Source organism: Tyto alba, unplaced genomic scaffold (genome assembly GCF_018691265.1).
Source record: "Tyto alba isolate M040663 unplaced genomic scaffold, T.alba_DEE_v4.0 Super-Scaffold_1000006, whole genome shotgun sequence".
NCBI lineage: Eukaryota > Metazoa > Chordata > Aves > Strigiformes > Tytonidae > Tyto > Tyto alba.
The window spans coordinates 13,944,157-13,964,279 of record NW_024881272.1 but is presented as its reverse complement, the minus strand read 5'-3'; the positions used below and the strand labels follow the sequence as shown (position 1 = coordinate 13,964,279).

The following is a 20,123-nucleotide window of genomic DNA, read 5'->3' as shown; positions in this document are numbered from 1 at the left end:
ATGGCCTGGTACTAAATCAAAGCTTTTTTTCCCAGAGATTATTTAAAAGTAGCTGCTAAGTAAAATAAGCTATTACTTAAATATTAATTATGTAGGACATGAACAGGAATGTATTGTGAATACTTTTAAATGTCTGATGTGATTTATTTTCATAAGCTGAATAGTTTGTGAGTGTCAAGGGCATGTAAAAAGTTGCCAGTCTAGTAATGAACATATTGCACAATTCTTTTTGGAAAAGAAAGAATTTAACATCCGTTTGTTTCCTACAATTAATTTCATATGGTATATTTGCTTCCCCACCTGCAGGGAAGAAAATTACTATTTAACATAAAGCAAGATAAATAACTGAGCATTACTTCCATTTCTAAAGTGAGATTTCAGTCACAACTTGTACTAATTTGCTAAAAAAAATCTGTAAACATTTTTACATATATCGCTTTTGACAGAAATATGAAATCTGTTGTTCCTGGTCAAGAAAACGAAATGATTGTCTGTCATGTGGCATCTTTTTTATGCTTAACACGGTGTAGCATCTTAACCAAAGATCTAACTAACCATGTGATCTCATGTTTTTTTTTTTGTTTGTTTGGTTGGGGTTTTTTTTTCTGAAAAACGAATTTGGCTCTGATAAACACCAGACTTTGGTTAAGGGCTCTTATTTTTACATAATCTTAAGGACTTCTGAGCTTTCTGGCTCATGACCCCTTCACAAAGTTAAAAGAGCCTGTAATGAACATTTTAATAGCCCTGAAAATGTCACAGAGAGTGATGAATAAAAGGCCATTTTTATGCCCTCTGCACAGTATGCCACAGCAAAAAGGGCTAGAAGCAAAGTTTGAAAAGTTAATTTATGCCATTTCATTCCAGTGGCTTATCCTGCTTTTCAGTGGTGGACAGTGTCAGACACATGAAATGGAGCATTTCTTCCCACTGTTATTTTGGGGCATATCTCTGACACCTGAACTAAAAGAATAATTCTGCCAGCTGAAGCTCGTTTGCTTTGTTAGTGGTTTTATTCTTCTGTGGATAGACAGTGATACAAATTTTGCTTTTCCTGCTTTCACAGAGTCTCTTTAAATCCCTTAACTGTAATAGATCTCTCTAAGTGTAACAGAAGATAGAAAAATAAAGAAAAATGAGTGTGTGAAAACCTGCAATTGTAACATGACCATGTGCTGCTATTCAGACAGATGTGGAACGCCTGATGAGTCTCTTTACAGACATAGCAATAGCTGATACTTTCAAATAGCTCAGATTTAATAACATTGATAGAATTAATTATTTGGCTAATGTTATTCATTCTATATCACCTCCTGCTTTTTTGTCACTGCATCTTACTGAGTAAAAAGTGGTCTGAATACTGTGGCCGTAAATCAGATTTCCACCTAATTGCTTTTTAAGTTCTATCTTTATATTTTTAAAGAGGAACATCCCTTCCATATTGTTGGAAATTCAGTACATATTTGTATTTGATTAGTACCTTTAAAGGAAAAAAAAAAAAAAACCTGCCAGAAGAGCTGAACATTGCCTCATACGGCTGTCTGGTACCTACACAGTATCATAAAAATGCCATTCACCAACACACAATGTAAATTGTGGCAACACGGTATGGACTGCTGCTAGTAATGGACTGCAGTACCGTAAGAACATTTTCTCTCTCGTTACTTTTTTCTAATGCTCATAGTTACAAGATTGCATGTCACAAAAAGACAAATGAGACAAGTTCTACGTCTATAAGATGCAGCACTACAGACATCTGCAGGCCTAGGGGGGTTCGGTCATTATTGCTCTTGAGTGCAATTCTGATTTTTTTAATGGTTTACTCTAAAACCGCCTTCACAAGCCAGGCTGCGCGGCCGTAACATACTGTTTACTCGTATCGTTATTTCAATATCAGATGTGATCTTTTGGTGAGCCGAGCACATTTGGAAACAGCGAGACCCCGCAGAGCCCGGAGCGCGGCACCAGTCCTGACACCGGCGTCTTCACGTGACGCCTCCGCTTCCACTCCAGACACATTTATTTCCAGCCAGAGGCTGTCGGTGCCCGCTGCCAGCGCCCAGCCCCTTCCCCACGGCCGGTGCGGTCACCGAGCGCGGGTATCGGTGCCCCCGTGCCTGCCTTCGGGTAAATCGCCGGTCGTTCCGGCCGCCCAGCGACCGGCCTGAGCCCCGCGCCCCTCCTCGCCCCGTGCAGCTGACGGAACTTTTGCGTGGGGTGGTGCCCCGGGGGGTGTCGTGGGGAGATGCGCGGGGTCTGCGGGGGGCGCTTGCTGTGAGCGGCGGGGCCGCGGGCAGCCCGCCGCAGCCCCTCCGGCACCCGCGCCTCCCCGCCTCCCACCGCCAAGCCCGTGAGCCCGGGGCCGGCCCGGGGGCAGCCGCTTCCGCCACCAACTCTTCCCGCCTGGCCGATCGGACGACCAAGGACACGCAGCCGCCTCCCCCTCCGCCCCCGGGCAGAGCCGCACCGCTACCGCGGCCGCCGGGTTGCGGGCCGGCACCGCCCGCCTCGCTCCGCCGCGGCGGGGCCGGGTCAACTTGCCCGCCCGCGGGCGCGCCCGGCTCCTACCTTGGACGGATCGAGGCCGGCCAGCAAGGACAGCAGCAGGAGGTTGAGGATGCTGGCGGGCGCCCTCATCCTGATCCCGGGGCTGCCTCTCTGCGCCGCTCCTCTCGGTCATTCACTCCGTTCCCGCCGCAGCGACCGCGCCGGCAGCCGCCGCCGTCTGCCCGCCCGCCGGAGCCCGAGTGGAGGCGGCAGCGGCAGCCGCCCGGGGGACGCTCATTCCGCGGGCAGGGAGGGCGAGGACGGCGCTGCCGGTGCTGCCGGAGCGGCTCGGCTGCCCCGTCCCACCCCCGCCCCTCCCCCCCGCCCCCGGCCAGCCCACCGCAAAACTTTGGGCCCGGGAGACGGCGGCGCGAGCGCGGCTGGACGGGCGCGGGCGGCGGATGTGACATCACCGCCGCCGCTGAGGGAGCCGCGGGCCGTTAGCGGGGATGCGGCGGGGGGAGCGGCGCGGCGCGGCTCTCCGAGCCTCTCCGAGCCTCTCCGTGCCTCTCTGTGCCCCTGCGCCCGGGCTTCGCGCTGTGTCCCGGCGGCGGCGGGCGGAGGCTGCGCGGCGCCCCGTGGCTGCGAGGTGCGCCCCTCCTGAAGGAGCACTGGCGGGCTGCTGTGGGGAGCCGCGGGTGCCACAGCGGGGAGAGGGGGGGTGTCCTCTGGGGGGTCCCGCCCTTTCGCTCCCCCACCGAGGAAGTTAAACCGGGGCTTGGCTGAGCCCCGATGAGGGAAAAGCTGCCTCTCTGCCCCCCGTGGACCAGCAAGGGGCCGCCGTGTCTCCCCACTTTGGCCGGTGGGCTGTGGTGGGATGCACCTGGATGGTCGAAGGTTGGCGGAGGTCGTTGGCTGAGGAGTCCTTTGGGATGCCTCCCAAGGACATGTGGTGTGCAATCCGGAGTTTCCTTTTCTCTACCTCAACCAGCTGTATTTGTAAGTCAGGCAGCGCTGGTTTGCCAGCCGTGGCTCTGGGTGGGCTCCTGTCTGCCGCTGCCACAGCTCCTGGTCACGCTTCCGCAGGTACGGATGAGGGAGAACAGGCAGGGATGTGATTTGGCTTTCTCAGGGTTGCGTGGTCAGCACTGCTGAATATGGCCCACATGTAAATCCCACGGACAGCAGCACCATCCTGTTAGCGCAGACAGTTTCAATTATTTTCCCTTATGAGACTCAAGGTCATGATCTATGGTCAGGGTAACCTTAGCTATAAGATTTTAACAAAGGTTATTATAAATGAGTTTTTCAGCTTTATGTGGCAAAAATATATTAGCTTTACAGTTTGCGTTTTTTTGGGATCCTGGTTAGATTCTCTGAGGTCTACATTGTGTACTTTTTCAGCATCTAGCACAGAAAGGCCAACGCTGTTGTAGATTTTTAGGTGCTATGTAATCTTAACAAAGAGAAAAGTAGGATCAAAATATACTTAAAGAAGCAAAACCTTGGTATAAAAAAGTCAAAATCCAAGCTTGTGAGTGTGTTTTGGTTGTCTATTAAGAGGAGTATGGACAGGACATGGTTTTCTAACTTACTTTCTCCAAGTCTGTGAGATTGGTGTCTTTTCTCTTCAGGAGTTAAGAACACCACTGGAAGACAAATGGAGCAGAAACTGTTCTGCCCACATGTTATCTGAAAAGATTGCATATCCTTGGCATAAAGTTCCCAGATCAAAAATGCTATTTTCTTCCTGCAGTGGTTTATTATGTTTTTGAGTTCTGAGTTCTAGGATTAAAATAACCAGATTTTCTTTGGTGGGTGAACCAAAATTTATGTTTTATGGTAAGATGACTGAGAGAAGCCCCTTTTTGGTCAGCAGTGTCTTTTACAAGGATACAGTTTTTAATTTCTGTGGAAGATAGATCTACAAAATATAGCTCTATCACAAGAAAAGGAAATTACAGAATTTATGAATGAGCTGCCATTGACATTCCAGGGTCTACAATGGAAAGAGAATCCCCTCAGATACAGACTCTATTGAATTTTTTCTACAAAGAAAATATAAAAAGATACAGAAAGGTAACTAGTTTAGTTATTTTTTTCTGTAGAAAAGATTTAAAGGTCTATTTTGTATGAAATAATGATAAAATATACAAAAAGGGACAGCTGCATATATTAATATAGATACAGTAATAACGTAATGATACCAAAGCACTAAAAATCTGAGGTTCTCCAAAAGACACAGTTAATGGTATTTTCAAATGAAACAATTTATTATGAAAAAAAGAACATAGATTCTAAAGTCTCAAAGGCAGTTATGAAGGTATTTAGATCTTTTCTAGAGTACCTCAGTGACTAATTCTCTTATTTTCTCTACCTTTGTTTTCCCCACACTCTTCTCCCCTTCCTTTTTTTTAGTCTATCATATATAAAATTGGCAAAATGTATGAATTATTAAATTAATCACAGAATGCAAACTTTCTGAAGAGCTTCAGCGATGCGGTATGTTTGTCCACTTCCTGATACTGCTTGGATTATCTGTCTTTGAAATCAGTAAAATATTGAACAGTACACGTTAAAAATAAACCAAATGGTTCCCCAGACCCTTGAAAAAAGTGAGACTTCAGATTTCCTGAACTCTTCAGATACTTTTATGTGTTACAAACTAGTAATTTGTTTGATATACAAACAGGCACCAAAACATGTTTCAAAATGGCGGCATAAAGTAACTCAATTCTATACCGCTTGATTTTAACAATCCATTATGAAGAAAAAGAAAATATGTAATAGACTTACTCCTCTACTCTCTAGCAACCTGACAAGGCATTTTTTTATTGTCAGAAAAGACTGAAGAGTGGTGAGAATCATTAGCAATTAGTACATGAAATAGTTGGGTTTGTTAAAATGTATCTGAAAAATTAAACAAAATTCAAGTCCATATGAGAAGTTTTCACTTCTGCTGTATGCCCCAAAGTGGGAAGGGAATAATGGATTCTGAAATTCTGTCTCTAACAAAGCTTTTAATCATCCTTAAAACCTATCAAATTCTACATGAACTAAATTTCTTCTTGAATTTGTTGTACAGAGATAGCAGCAGTCAGGGTAAAATACTCAGTCGTTAGAGAGAGGAAAGGAGATAGCAAAAGCTTTCCTGCAGGCATCAGTGACAGAGTATTAGCAAAATGGAGGCACGCTGAATACAGCTTGTCTAGATAGTGAAAGATATTCTCAGGGTGTGGCTAAAGTTCTAACAACTTCTTTTTCACACCATATTGCAAGGTGTACTGCTACCTGGAATAAGACAGTTACTGGTTCCCTTGGGTACACTGGAAACTGAAGTTGATAAATTGGGTGTAGGCACTGAATTATATATAAATAAGTTCCAGCTTCTACAGTCTGAGTTTGACAGCTCGAAAGTACTGGAGGGAGTTATGATAAAAAACAACATACGTAGGCATCTGTAGAAGGACACTATTTATAGCAGGTCACATCTAAAAACTGTATTAATTGCAGTGCTATCAAATATTTTGTCTAGACAATACATTTTTTTCATCAGGTCTGTCTTATACTGAATATTTCATGGGAGTTGAATTTCCCACCAAGTTAGGAAGGTGGTCCAGGTTTGGAATTTTAGGCATTCTCCATATTTATTATAAGAATGAAAAGTTTAGGGAATTGGGAAGAGGGATTGAATATTGACTTTTGTTGACTTTAATGGAGCTGAAATATTCTTGGAGAGCATAAGTATGTCTTTCATTACAGAAAATATTTTGGTATTTCAATGAAACTAAAGAGAGCAAAAGATAAAAACAAAATTAAAATATCAATGATACAGAAGCTAAACTTTTTTGATAGATGCTATATTTGATTACGTTTGTAAGGAACATGAGAGAAACAAATTGCTTGAAGTGTTGTTAAATCAAGTGAATAGAAAAATCAGCAAAATACTAATTTATTTAATTTGGCCAGTGAAGAGTATATAGATGTTAAATAAAATACAGAAATATTGCAGATATGGGACAAAATTCAGGACTCCTGTAAATTATTAAATTTGCTTATATTTTGTTAGATTTTGTCATTTGTTCAAAATACACTTTATAGTTATCAGTTGTGTAAGGAGAGTAATTTTTGGAATCTGCCAATACTACAACCTTACTTCCTAATCCACATTTCTATATTAGTTAGTTACAGTATTGAAATGAGATTTTAGAAGCATGTTTTTTCAGTGTAACAGTCCTAGTGATGGTTAATTTACTAAATCGAATTCTACAAGTCCCCTTCCAGTATGGACAAGTACAATACAACATATGCCATCAGAGTGGCCTTTGAGTGTATTATTGGTTAAGTGTGACTTTTATAATTTAAAATATCATAAGACTTCAAGACTTAAGGGTTACAGTTCTCCTTTAAAAGATCACAAGGACAGTAAATGTATTCCTGATGGACTCTTTGATGTTCTTAAAATTGCAAGACCGCATAGAATGTGAAACTTGGAGAAGTAAGTTTGAAATGTGTTCTATTTCAGAATTCTAGGGAAGTTAGTAAAATCTAGTCAGTTTAGTAGAAACTTGGTTTGTCTGACAGATTTTGAAAATAAAAAAGGTACAGTTACTCAATATGAATACAAATAATATAACTTTTAGACAGTAAAATCTTCAGTTGCCATAATTTAAAATTGAATATTGCCTCTTAAAGTAGATAATTTCCAGCCTATCATGTCACAGTTAAAGTTGAGCTGAACAGCTGATGATCAGAAAATTATTTTCCCAGCTAAGTCTTAGGAATCTGTTGAATGTTTTAATGTTAAATATTTATTCTAATTTAGAGTATAATGTACTTTGAATACATACTGCAAAAGTAACAGACAGAGCAGTATGCTGTATGATGATACGGTTATGAATTCATTTTGATAGTAATTTTAACTTTCTGAATGTTTATATGCAAGCAAAACTAGTTTGTGTTATATATAGCTTATATATGGCTAATCATTGACCAGAGTGTCATAGTAAAGAGGCTGCTTGCAATGGTCCTGTGTAACAACATGATGTTTGTGGGAATTGAAAGGACCCAAGTATCCTCAACTGTTGATCACTGGAGAGTTCCTGGGGCTCAGCATCCTGCAGGACTGGCTCTCAAAATAATAGAAGTAATAAGGAATCACTACTAAAAATTAAATTGCAATACCAGTCTTTGTCCATAATCCTTTAAGGGCACAAGTAATTAGAAGAAAGATTAGGTCATGATTATAATTTATACTGTAAACATTCTGATGGATGTTATGTTCTGTTCTATTTTAAGGTTGTGAATGTTGCCTTCATACCCGATATTTTCCCCAAATGAAGAATCAGTGTATCTAGTGTCTCATTTCTGTCTCTGCAGAAATTTCTGCTGGAATGGAGCAAGTGTTTGAGTAAGAACTTGCCACAAAGACAGATGAACTTAAAAGGTGGGTGTTTTCTGTAATACAGTAGTTCATTGCTTTGATTTTTAATCAGTTTCAGTTCTTTGAAGAACTTAGCAGTATGGTGCTATTTGTGTAGTACTGCAGTATTTGTGTTTCTGTCCCATATAGCCAAGAAGTATGCTTGTTATAACTGATGACATAAACTCAGGCACTGTTATGATAATTTTTTTGTTAGTTGACACACTTGATATTTTAATTCCATCTGGATGCTAGAATATAACTAATCTGAAAAAAAGTAATTATCTAAACTGATGCCTATTGGCATTCCCTTGGTGCTTTTGTAGGATTAGATTTTGAATACTGATGTAGGATCATGGTTGTGGAAGGTATCTGTCATTATTCTCTCTGAGATCTTTTTCAGTAGAGAGACAGCTTTTTACAAGGCAAATGTTAGGAAGAGAAATATTTTAAAAAGGTATTTCGGTTTACTTCATGCAACATTTGTTAGGTTCTAAAGTAAGTCTTTCTAAGAAGTAAGTTGGTGTGTCCCTTGGCAGTTATCAATTGGTATGTTTTTCTTAATCAATGAGGAAATTATTCAGATTAAACACTAATTATCATGAGTGAAGACACCTCCAGACTAGTTCTGTCCAAGTCTCAAAGCAGTATAGGTGTGGACACTACTTGTTGCACTGGGTAGACTTAACAGCTCAGCAAATTCTGCATTCCACAATGTACAGTGCCATTTGTTTCCTATTTTCTCACTACAATATCAAATTTAGGAGACTATAACTTGCATGTGGGACATATTATCCCTTTTTTACCATATTCCATTTGCCCAATGTTACCTCAAATGCTTGAGAGTTGGCTCTAGTTTTGTTTTGAATTTACTCCTATCCTGTTGCACAGCAGCAACAGAGGGGCAGAGGAAATGATTCCATTCATTCCAATTCCACTCATTCATAGCTTTGGCTATGATACTTGGTCAAAGTAAACACTGCATCTCTTCTTTAAAAAAGAAAATTTTTAAAGATTTTCTTTAGTTTTCTGTAGGATACCAGCCTATTTGTAGTTTCTAAAGGGAATAACTGGATTAAATAATTCGTAATAAATAATTCGTAATAAAACTATGAGTTGAAGCAAAAGTTCTTGTTTTCCCTCATACTGTGGTCTACATTCCAGTAATTTTGTTGGTCTTTTGGACAGCTATCCCTCATTTACAACTAGTGTATCTGAAAAGTGAATCATACCTACAGTATCTGATATTCAGGAAGCACAAAAGCTGTAAATACCATGTGTTTCAAGACATAAGGAAACCTTTTTTCAGCATTAGGACAGTCAATCAGTGAAACAGCTTGCCCTGAAAGGTAGTACAGTCTGTATCCTTGGAGGTTTTCTAGACCAGGTTGAATAAAACTCTGAGTAATCAACTCTGACTTCACAGCTAACTCTGCTTTGAGCAGCAGTTTGGACTGGAGACGTCCTGAGGTCTCTTCCAGCCTGAATTATACTATGAACCTGTCTCTGTGTGAACAGTGGTGATCTGCACAACTGGCTGGCCTCTTCTGCTGTGTGCTGGATTTAGAGCCACCTACCTTATCCCTCAATATATCTGAGAAAGAAATAGGTGCTGTATTTCCCATCGGTATATATTTTTGGACCAATAAGATGTATATTATATAGTTTTATGTGTGTGTATATATATACACACATATGTATACATATAGTTTTAGATGAGTTTGATGTGTATTTTTATTTACAGTAACAGTAGTGTACAAATTAATCAGTTTTCTAATTTGATGTGTTTTTATGGAAAATTAAAAAAAATGTATAGAGCTTTGGTATGCCTCCTCTTTTTTTCGGAAGATAGGTGTAGTCTTTGTAAGAATGGTATCAAGCTTTTTCATAATTAATTTTTTTAAAAATAGTCACTCCTCTGTGCTGGCCCCTGACTATAGTTTTGCAGGAAATTCAGCTTATACATTGTTGTCACTTTTTTTTTGGTCTCAAGCCAGAGGAGATCTCTTTAAATCAGGGTAGCACTGAGTCTTGACAGTGAGGTACATAAACTGTGAACTCCCTTGCTCACATCTACACTGCATGAGTGTTCACATGAATCTCATGATCTTTTGGAATATGCCCTGGTTCCAGCTGTTAAGCAGTGGGCTCAAAACCAAAGCTTTAATGAATCCTCTGAGATAGTCTGCTTTTTCTTTTTAAACCCATGGATCAAAGAAACGTAAGATACTACCAGTTCTCTCTCAGAACCTGAACAGTCTTTATTTGGCTTGTGAAATAAGATATGAATGAGGGGTTTGGTAACATATTTCTTGGAAGGCTCCACACAGCTTTTCTTTCAGAAAGAGTAGTACAAATCCCTTGCTGTCATATTCAGCAGATGGCAGCATGCATGTTAACTGGCTGGGTATCTGCTCAAATCTTTAAGCTGCCATGCCATATTGACTAGCGAAGTAATTAATTTGTCAGTGTCTTTAAGGTCAATCACAGTGGAAGCTTTCAGTGTGTTAATGTAAAAAATCATCTTTACCTTGAGGGGGCACTGTCACAGCAGGTAGGAATTAATTGTGGAATTATATCGCTTTTTTCCTAGAATACAACTGTGTTGGAAGAAGGAAAATGTATAAAACCAGTAGAGTGCAGTTCAGGACCCCAGTGTTTAAAAGATTAAAGCACAGATTTATTATTTCCACACATACATATCTGAGTGGTACCAGGATCAGGGCCTGGGGATTGGGTCATGACAGGTCATGCAAAAAAAAAAAAAAAAATGCTATGACCAAACAAATGTTTATGTGTGACTTTTCAATAGCAATACTCATGTCCTTTGAATTTGGCTAGTTTTTGGTACAATGTCAGATCAAGTGTGGTGTAGATGCCATATTATCAAACCCCTGAATATGAGCAATGAAGGCATATGGTAACTGTCTGAGACAGATTGCTGTGTCAGGTAGAAAAAGCCCTTGATTTTCCGAGCTACACAGGAGATTATAAACATGGTGTTTTCTGTTGTACTGTTCTTATCAGACTTGCAGAAGCAGGAATAATGGTTTATTAAAGACAAAATCTAGAATGCTATCTGAATTTTTCAGCTATGCTGAATTTTGGTGAGGGCTCTTAAGGTGAACATGGGTGAAAAATGTGATAGACTTTTGATTGTTGCTGAATATTGGAAATTTGCACTTCATCTAGAGCTGAACATATTCTAAGAATGGAATTTGCCATTATTTTCTATGTCCAGTTTTATATTACCTGTTTCTTTTTATCCTTTTCTAACTATTCAAGCAGCATTTCTTCTGTTTGTGTGAGTTTGTAGAAACTGAATTTTAAGGCCCATTTATATTTGTGTAAATATGAAGAGAAATTGGTATATTTTTATATTAAAAATTTGTATATTATTACTTTACATTCATTTAAGAAAGGTTGATGAAATATTGCATTATCTACCAAAAAATGATCATTATCATGTGATCTGAAAAACCAATCACACAGGCTGTTATTTATTAGTGTATATTACTAAGTAATACAAAGCACTGTGTACCTCACAAGAAATCTTACTGCTAAAATTTGTTCAGAAAACTGTGTGAAAATTTTCCAATGAGTAGATCTTATTATCTAGTTACAGATAATTGGCAATATATGAAAATGCTAATTTTGCTCAGTAATTTGCTGAAAAAATTGTTCAATGCAATTTAAGCATTTATTGCAGCAGCCCAAGTTCCTGATCCTGGAGAGATTTATATGCATAGTTATAAACATGCATAAAATCCATTGAAGTTGGTAGGAATGTTGTCTGTCTGTATTTGCATCATGTGAAGTGGTGGAATTTATTGTGTATCAATTGAAATGTGTAGATCTTGGGAAAAATAGTCTTCATTTCCACCCCCACCCCCCCCCACCCCCCCCCCAGCTCTTAGACACATTTAGTTCTATGTTGTTTGTGGAACCTTATGAAAGGATAGTCCACATAAACTTAAATTTCACAATAGTTTATTTTCTCTAAATATAAAAGCAAGTTTCAGTTACCTTTCCACTCCCCTCCTCCCCCCGTTTTTAAATTATTTTCTGGTCTCAGACAAAAAGGTATTTGATTACATCTTGAATTATATTAGTCCTAGACTCTTCTACACCTGTATGAGGTCATGTTTGCCTCATACTAAATTCCTACTCATGTTTAGCTTATGTCTCATACTAAGTTCCTACTTATGTCTTTATGTTGACAACTGTCTTTTTCCAAAAGATTAAGGAGCTTAATGATAAAAATAAGCCTACTGCTGTAGCGGTCTCTCTCAAAATGTAGGAGGAACTGTGTAAGGTAGTGGGCAGAAAGATCCCCATTCTAAACATTAAATATCTGTAAAGAGTAACAAGTCCCTTAAACCCAATTTAACATATTAGACAAGAAAGGTGTCAGGTGAATGATTGATTTACTGAAGAGCTTCATTTTACTTGGATTAAATTTTGAATTTTACGCCCACTTTGTGTTCACTTGCTCTTTATCTCTAAATTATTTTCTGTAGTATGGAAATAAAAGATTGATGTTGCAGGAGGAAATATGACCCTAAAATGACTCTCTTATTCTTGTTTTGAGACATGGGTGCTTCTTGCAATATTGATGAATAAGTATGAAGACAGTGATGGTGAAGTCCTGATGAACAGGGTATAAACTGATTTTGTAAGCTTGTGGTTGTGTATGTGCGTATAACTTTAATATCCTCTCCTTTGTAAATCACACTCTATCCTATCTCTGTATTTGCAGTTGGTACTGAAAATACAACTTTAAAATGGGAGACATAATGATATTTTTGTAATCCATTAGTTTTTGATCTGCCGGTGACCTCCTAGTGAGGAAAAGGCAATTGAGAGCACTATGAAAATCTCTGTGTGTTACTAGGTTGCTGCTATCACTATGTGATAAATGTTAACGTTTTCATGACAACAAATGGAAATTTTTAAATTTCTATTTCATGCAGAATTGATATTGTTGACATTTGTTTCATTCTGAATCAGTCAAAATTTCTACAAAACAAATTTCTGAGGATTTTTGAAAATGTTTAATGAATAGCTTTCATGGAATTTGTATTATTAGACACTTCCTTTTAATTCTTTCATTTTCCACTGAAGCTTGTAATTTTAATAATGCTTCTCAGATAAAGTTCTGTGTGAAAAGATGAAGAATAACTGAAGTAGTTTTTCTCTGTAATGATTAAAAACTTAGCTGTTATATCACGCTATACTTTTAAATACTGACCTTGGAAGGAATATTATATAAAAAAAATAATTTGACGCTAATTTGATAGTGTGAGTACAAGTAATGGTGTACACTGTATTTTAAAATTTTTTATAAATGTTTTGAGAAATATGTATGTTGAACTTAGAAACAACTACTGTTGATTGAAATTTGTCAAAATCACTCTTTCTTGAATTAGGATTATTTTAAAAAATATTAAAGTAATATTTTCCTTCTTGAAAGATTTTAATGAAAGCTTTCAGTGGATTAATTACTTTGTGTGTCAGCAGAATATTTTGAAATGTTTATGTTGTTAAGCTGGTTTGCTAGATTGTGGTACATTTTGATTCTTGTATAGGTAATTTTTATTGTTAATTTAAGTCAAGTTGTGACATATTTTCAAAATTGTATTTAAAAATTCTGTTGCGATATTTTTAATCCTCACAAAACAAAGTCAAAAAGTACCCTCTAAATTCCAAATAAAACATGTTTATAAAATGGAAGTTCCTGCGGTAGAAAAGAAAAAAGCCAAATAATTAATTTCAATATGCATTTTAAAATGCATGTGATTTTTTCCCTACACTTCAACCAACTCTAAAAGATAATCACACTGAATTTGGAATTTACCGACTCAAAAACTGGGATAACAGTGTAATACCTTATACCCCTTAGAACCATGTCAGGATCCTAAGAACAACTGTGGTTGAAATAATGATATAATATTGCTTTGTTTTGGAATTTCCTCTCAGTTTTGCAAAAAAGAAATAGAGTTTGATTGTGTTTTCTGTTTTGTTTTTAGTAGAGACAACCATTTTTGTCATGAACTGTCTGCATCTTTGTGTCGGTAGTCACCTGCATCTTGCAGATTCTTTATTAAGCGTGGATGCAGAAGGTATTTTCAACTATAATATACTTTCCCACTTGGGCACTCTTGGTTCCAATTTGGCAGTGCAGTGGCTCAAGTAATTTGCTCATTGATTCATATCTCTCCTTACCTAACAGACAATCTAATGCTTAGGTTGGATCTAATAGATGTACAGGCCATTTAAATAAACAGCAGGAGAGTTTCTTCAGACATATGTTTGGGAAAACTGCTATCAACCAATACAAATATTATGAGGTTTATTTTATTATTGTTATGATTTCTTTTTATTCTGAAGATTTATTCCTTGTCTTATTAAAATATTTGCTAGTTCGGTAGAGTCAGTATAACATGGGACTGTTTCACACATTACATTTTTTGTAATGGAAAAAAGGCTAGAACTTCTCAAAGGGATGTATAACCTTCAGCTGGGTTTTGAAATCAACAGTGATACAGTTAAGGCTCTTAGGATGTCATACAGAACTGGTGATGTCCATCTGCACACATTGAATATACATGCATTAAATACTACTTTTACTGGTTAATATCTAGAGCTAAGCCTAGAATTAGATAGTGCTCTTGGCTAGTGCTTTTAGTGTGATCTTCTGTTCAGCTCCAAACCTGTTGGAAATTACTTATATTCTAATTTCCTGGGGAAGACACCCAAGCCAGAGTGTATGGTGTTCCTGAGGTTATGTTAAACCTCTGAAATCTGATCAAAATTTTTCAAAGCATTTATTTAAAGATCAAGAATTAATAACATAGATAATGACACATTTTCAGACATACTTGTTTACAAGAGAAATGTGGGAGTGGAAAGGTCATTGAATCCTGGCCCCAGTATGGCATGTGACTCTTTTGCAAGACAATTAAGCTCCATCCTGAAACTGTCTGGATAATTTATAAAGGTGGATGTCCTAGAGCTTCATAGCTGATCTGTGAAGCAGATCTTTGATATGACCTGAATGGATATTTGAAACATTCCAGGCAAATGACTGGGAGGGTGCATGTGGAGGTGGAAAGCATTTCTCACAGCAGAAAGAGTACTGTAAGTCACAGTGGCTAAATAGGTCAGATAGAATGGTGTAATAAATCAGCACTGAAGCCAGTAGTCTGCAAATTTTAAAAGGGCTAGCTCTGCTTCTGGTGTAACTTTGTTTTGCAGCCCTAGAATGTAATCTCTGGTTACTTCATATTCCCCACACTGTTAATGAAACATTGCTAATCATTTATTAAATTATTTGGAAATAGGAATACAGAATTTCAGACCTGTTTGTCCTAAGAGGAGAAAAAACAAACCAACCCACACATGATGAACCACACATCAGGAATGGGAGCATTCTACAATGCACCTTTTAAGCCTAGGTGATAGACACATTCAAAAGCTCAGTGTTAGGGTTTCTGGCATCCTATTTTATAATACCTTGCTGGATGTACTAGTTATAGTTGAAGTCTTCAGGTTGAATCCACAGAGAGCCTGATGTTACTGCGAGACTTATAAGGCCTCTACTCTCTCACTTTCCAGTAAAACCAGCACAGTCATAATGAAATCACACTGTGTTTCCATTCTGTCTTTCATATTGTAGAGGCTTCCCTTCTACACCTATCCTTTGAGAACTTATCTCCTTTAATATAGCATATAATTTTTTTTTTCCCAACTAATCGATTTCTGCAGTTAATATGGAGTGTGAGTTCAGGTGGATCTTCTGTAAAAGTCAAGAACAAACTATTATGGTATATTTGACAGGATTTAGGTAATACTATGAACAATTTGGTGTTCCTATTCTTTCTACAAGTGTATTAGTTTCTTAATTGATTAAAGACCAGAGGGAAAGGAAAGTGTTATTCACATAATAATTTCTATTTTTCTTCTATTTGTGTTTAAAGGCAAACATTTGCTTTCTAATGTTTGAACTTGTTACAAAATAAAAGCCAATGTAATACTATGTCTCAGAATATTAATGTAACATTAGAAGAATAATTTGAAGAAAGAAAAACAATTACCTGTAGACTAGGAAGTCTTAAAATCTTCTCACAGACAGACTTTAAACATTAGTTTTGGCTAATTCATTTAGCCGAGAAAACCAACAGTTTGAACCGCTGTAAGCTTTCAATTTGATACAATTATAGCTGTCACTCAACTGTGATGAGATGGTTGCAGTCAAATTATAGGTTATTGGCACTGTCTAGGGCCACAGTTCTGAATATTTCTCATAGAAATCCATTGCAGTGGAAATGCTCTTTACCTTATAGAAATGACCAAAACTGTTCAGATTATTAATAGTCAGGTTTTGTGCATAGACATTTCATACTTTAATGCAGTTAGGCATAGTATAAAAAAGAAGGAAAATTTCTGGTTGGGCAGAACTGCAAGATTAACCAGGAAGAGAATGATAAAATCTTAAAAATCTATAATGTCTTACAAATTCTGTATGTGAATTAGCCATTTGGAATTTACTGAAGTCCTTACATTGTTAAAATATTTGCTGTGGGCATCTATTGCTTTAAGTTAATAACTGGATGCTAGAAATCACAGCGAAGACATACAATGGCTCCAGACAAACTTCTGACAGGGGTTGAGATAAAACCCTAAATCATTAGTTGAGAAGATGCTGTTTCCATCTGCCAGGGAACATGTATAGGACTTCTGTTGCTAAAGTATGAGGCTTAAGTTCAACAAAACATTAAATACTTGAAAATTGTCCAGAAAAAAAAAAAAAAAAAAAAAAAAAAAGTGATGCTTTTTGGAGAACTGCTTTGATAGTACAGGCTGATAAGAGATGAACTATGTTGGAAAGTCATTGGGTTGACTAGCTTGTTTGTTTTGATCCTGTTTCTTACAGAGGAAAAAAAGCAATCATGTTGTTTCTTTTCTCCCTCCTTCAACTTCCCGTTATGTTTTTGAAATTAGATGTTGGCAAATTTCAACCAAATTTGAGAGAGGGATATATGAGAAATAAATTAATTTCATACTGGCTTTGGGGAAAAAAAGTATTGGTGGTGGTACAGAGGACAGATCTACATTATCACTGCCCTCAGAGAAAAGTTGTTATATTTTACTGTTCTGTTTGACCTTCTAGCTAGATGATCAGCATATCTGTACTTCTGAACCAGTCATGGGCCAAAGGAATTTCTTACACATCTGATACTGAGAAATCCTTGGACAAAGTGAGCATACTTTGAAAGAGAAGGGTTCTTACCTTCTTATTATGCTGTCTGCAGTTAGGAAAATCTTCAGTTAGAGTTGATGACATCAGTTTGGTTCCTTGTTAAATAATCCAGTTTCTGTCTACAAGTGCTTGGAAAAAGAGTATCTGGAATTTATGCGTTTTCAAATAGGTAGATGCCTGTATGTATATTATGTAGAACTGTGACAAAATGTATTAGAATATCATACTAAATTGTATTACCTTATAGACCTGTAGCTACCGTTTGTGTTAAAACACTTTTGTGCTATGCTTCAGATAGAAGAGTAACATTACCTTTGAAACTGCAGCCTGACTGGGCTAGAATATGGACATTGTTCCCTTACTCAGTTAGATTCTATAGAAATGTGGTTTGCTATGTTCAAAATGTAAATTGTCTTAACCTGAATTAAATTAACAGGCATTCTGCATATTTTCATTGTTTGAAAACACTGAGCTAGAAGGTCTTGATTTTATTATTCAGCCTTTTAAATTGAGAAAATATTTTGCCTAAATAGATTTAGAAAATTAATTCTTTGAAATGTATTGGCATTATGCTGAAAATTAAAAACTACCTCTTTCAAGCAATGCTCTACAGAAATCTCGTTGGAAGTTTTTTAATGGTCTCGCTTTTTCCAGAGTATTAAATGATAGTTTTTAAAAACATGGTAAGGATTTCAATGTGGCTTGAGTCTCTCATTCTGTGAGAGTGACTGAAACAAGAAGATCAAAGCAGTATCAAAGGCACTCATATAAGACGAAAATCAGATATAAGCAGTAGGTTCTTTCTCAAGAAGCTTTGCATAAGACAACAAAGATTTGTAAAGGTGGCACAGCTATCCAAGCTAGTAAAGGAATATATTAGAAGTACTTATGTAAAATTTTGCTGTTTGTATTTTAGAGCTTCAAAACTCTGGTCTTCAGAAGAATAGAGAGTTAGGTTGGTTGAAAAGTTGTATATGAAACTGTTTATATGAATTTATTTTTGTATGTATAGAATTTATGTACACACAGAGAAGACTAAATGGAACCGTTTTTATGTTTTTGGTAAACAGTTTTCAGTTTTTGAGAGGAAAAATGGTGCTTGTTTGGTAAGTAAGGAGAACATCACTTAGAAGGAAATCTTTACTATTAGTCCTGATATTTTCTGACCTGGTCAGTTGTAGATTATTTATAAAGTTTGGAGTGTTAGCTTAGAAAATGTTTATACTGTAGATGTTTATTAATAATACACGTAGTAGTGGAAGGGGAATGAAGGAAAGAGAAGGAGAGGGACTGTGAACAGAGGTATAAAAAGATTGAAAGTGACTAAGACAAAGATGTTGAGTGACAAAACAATACAGAAAACAAAACCAATCCAAAACAATTACTTAAAATTTTCTTAACTTCTCATTACCTGTGTAGGTTAAAAAGCCCCAACCTTAAGCACATCCTAAACCCGCATGCTTTAACTGAATTTGTATTATTTTGAATTATGTTATACATTTTGAGTTTCAACTAACTAAAATTGGAAATGCAAAAATACTCCCATAGCATTGTATTATCATTCAACTCTTAATCAGCAAGGACTTGCTGTATTGTGATGTAACCCTGTTGCACAGCCATAGTTCTTTTTTACAGATAAGGCATTTAATAATCACAGATGGTGAGCTGACTTGAAATTTAGTTACTGGTCATTAATTTGTAGTATGCTGTTCCCAGAAGTCTTTGTTTGCGTACACCTATTGCTGAAATTTAAGTCACTGTTATTCAGTGTAAATGACACATATAACATGTATAAATGGCTGAGAATTCTACCTATTGTGTAAGTAACACAGAACCTTAGAAATGTTCGATGTCACTTAACTTTCAGACAGAAGAAAACAACCCCTTAGGATGTGATTGTTGCTCTTGTTTGGTGTGGGGTTTTTTTGTTTGTTTGTTTGTTTTTTTTTTTTTTCTCCTTGCATAACCTACAATGATTTTAAAATTTAGTTTAATTTTCAGATTATGAGTAAGTATCCCTAATACTGGAAAAAATTCCAGTATTGTTTTTTGTCGTTCCTGTTATATCTCAGCATCTGAGTCATAGTCAGAATTGAATGAAGACCATCTCTTAGGGTACAAATGCTCTTTGATAAGATATCTTGAAGAAGCAGTTGCTCTGCACGAAAGCACACCTGCTGTATTGCTGTCATAAGGTAGTGTCAGAAGATATGTAGGAGATAAACTGGATAGAACCTCAGTTAAGTGTAGCAAAGAATAAGTGCAACTAGATGGAATTTACCCATGTCTTCTTGAGCAATTCAAAATTTACTTAAATCTTGCTTTTTACCTGTAGTGCCAAGCTGATGATTTTACCTCTCCGTTTTTAATTGTGTATATAAGAGCTAGTGCAGTTTTGTCTTTTGGTTTCTCTCTTAGGCTCAGACTAAAAGCTATCAAGCTAATATTTTGGGAGCATTGAGACAGAGTCTGTTTATAAGAACTTGGGGATAGTTTTTGCCAGTTAAAAACAGTGGGGTGGGCAGATCCTGAGTATAATTTTGTTTATTCATTTCAGAGGAGTAATGGCTGAAAAAAAATCTTTATTTCCTGTGAGGCCTGTGATAAGCTGCATATATCGTGTCCAGTTATAATTTATATGTGGGTGAGGTCAGGCATAATCTAGTTGATGTAGCAGGTGTGCTCTCTCTAGTCTTTTTCTGGTTTTATATGTTGATCATGGTGTGGTACTGCTTAAGATCACAGTGGTCTAGATCACTGCAAATTAGAGATTAAAAGAAAGCTTTTTACTTGTATTTACTCTGCTCTCTAAGTGTGGCATATGGTTTTGTGCAGACTAGAAGTGATTTCTGTGCCAGATTGAATGCCCTAAATACAGAAAGCATATGAAAACTAAGCAAAAAGAAGCCTCTCAAGCAAAATGGAGAGTTAAGCACAAAAGGTATCTGTAAG

The 20,123-nt window shown here is 37.4% G+C and overlaps 1 protein-coding gene across 2 annotated transcripts in view; it reads right to left on the bottom strand.

Annotated features, from left to right (window-relative positions):
• The window catches only part of OLFM3 (olfactomedin 3), a 68,592-nt gene extending 65,679 nt beyond the window's left edge, over positions 1-2,913 (bottom strand). Inside the window, exon 1 of one of the 2 annotated variants that reach the window (XM_042807700.1) lies at positions 2,569-2,913. In XM_042807700.1, the coding sequence (XP_042663634.1) occupies positions 2,569-2,637 (69 nt within the window). In that variant the 5' untranslated portion in view covers positions 2,638-2,913. The remainder of the gene's footprint in view (positions 1-2,568) is intronic. The other variant, XM_033000566.2, reaches the window with a different exon arrangement.
• Between the last annotated feature and the right edge of the window lie 17,210 nt (positions 2,914-20,123).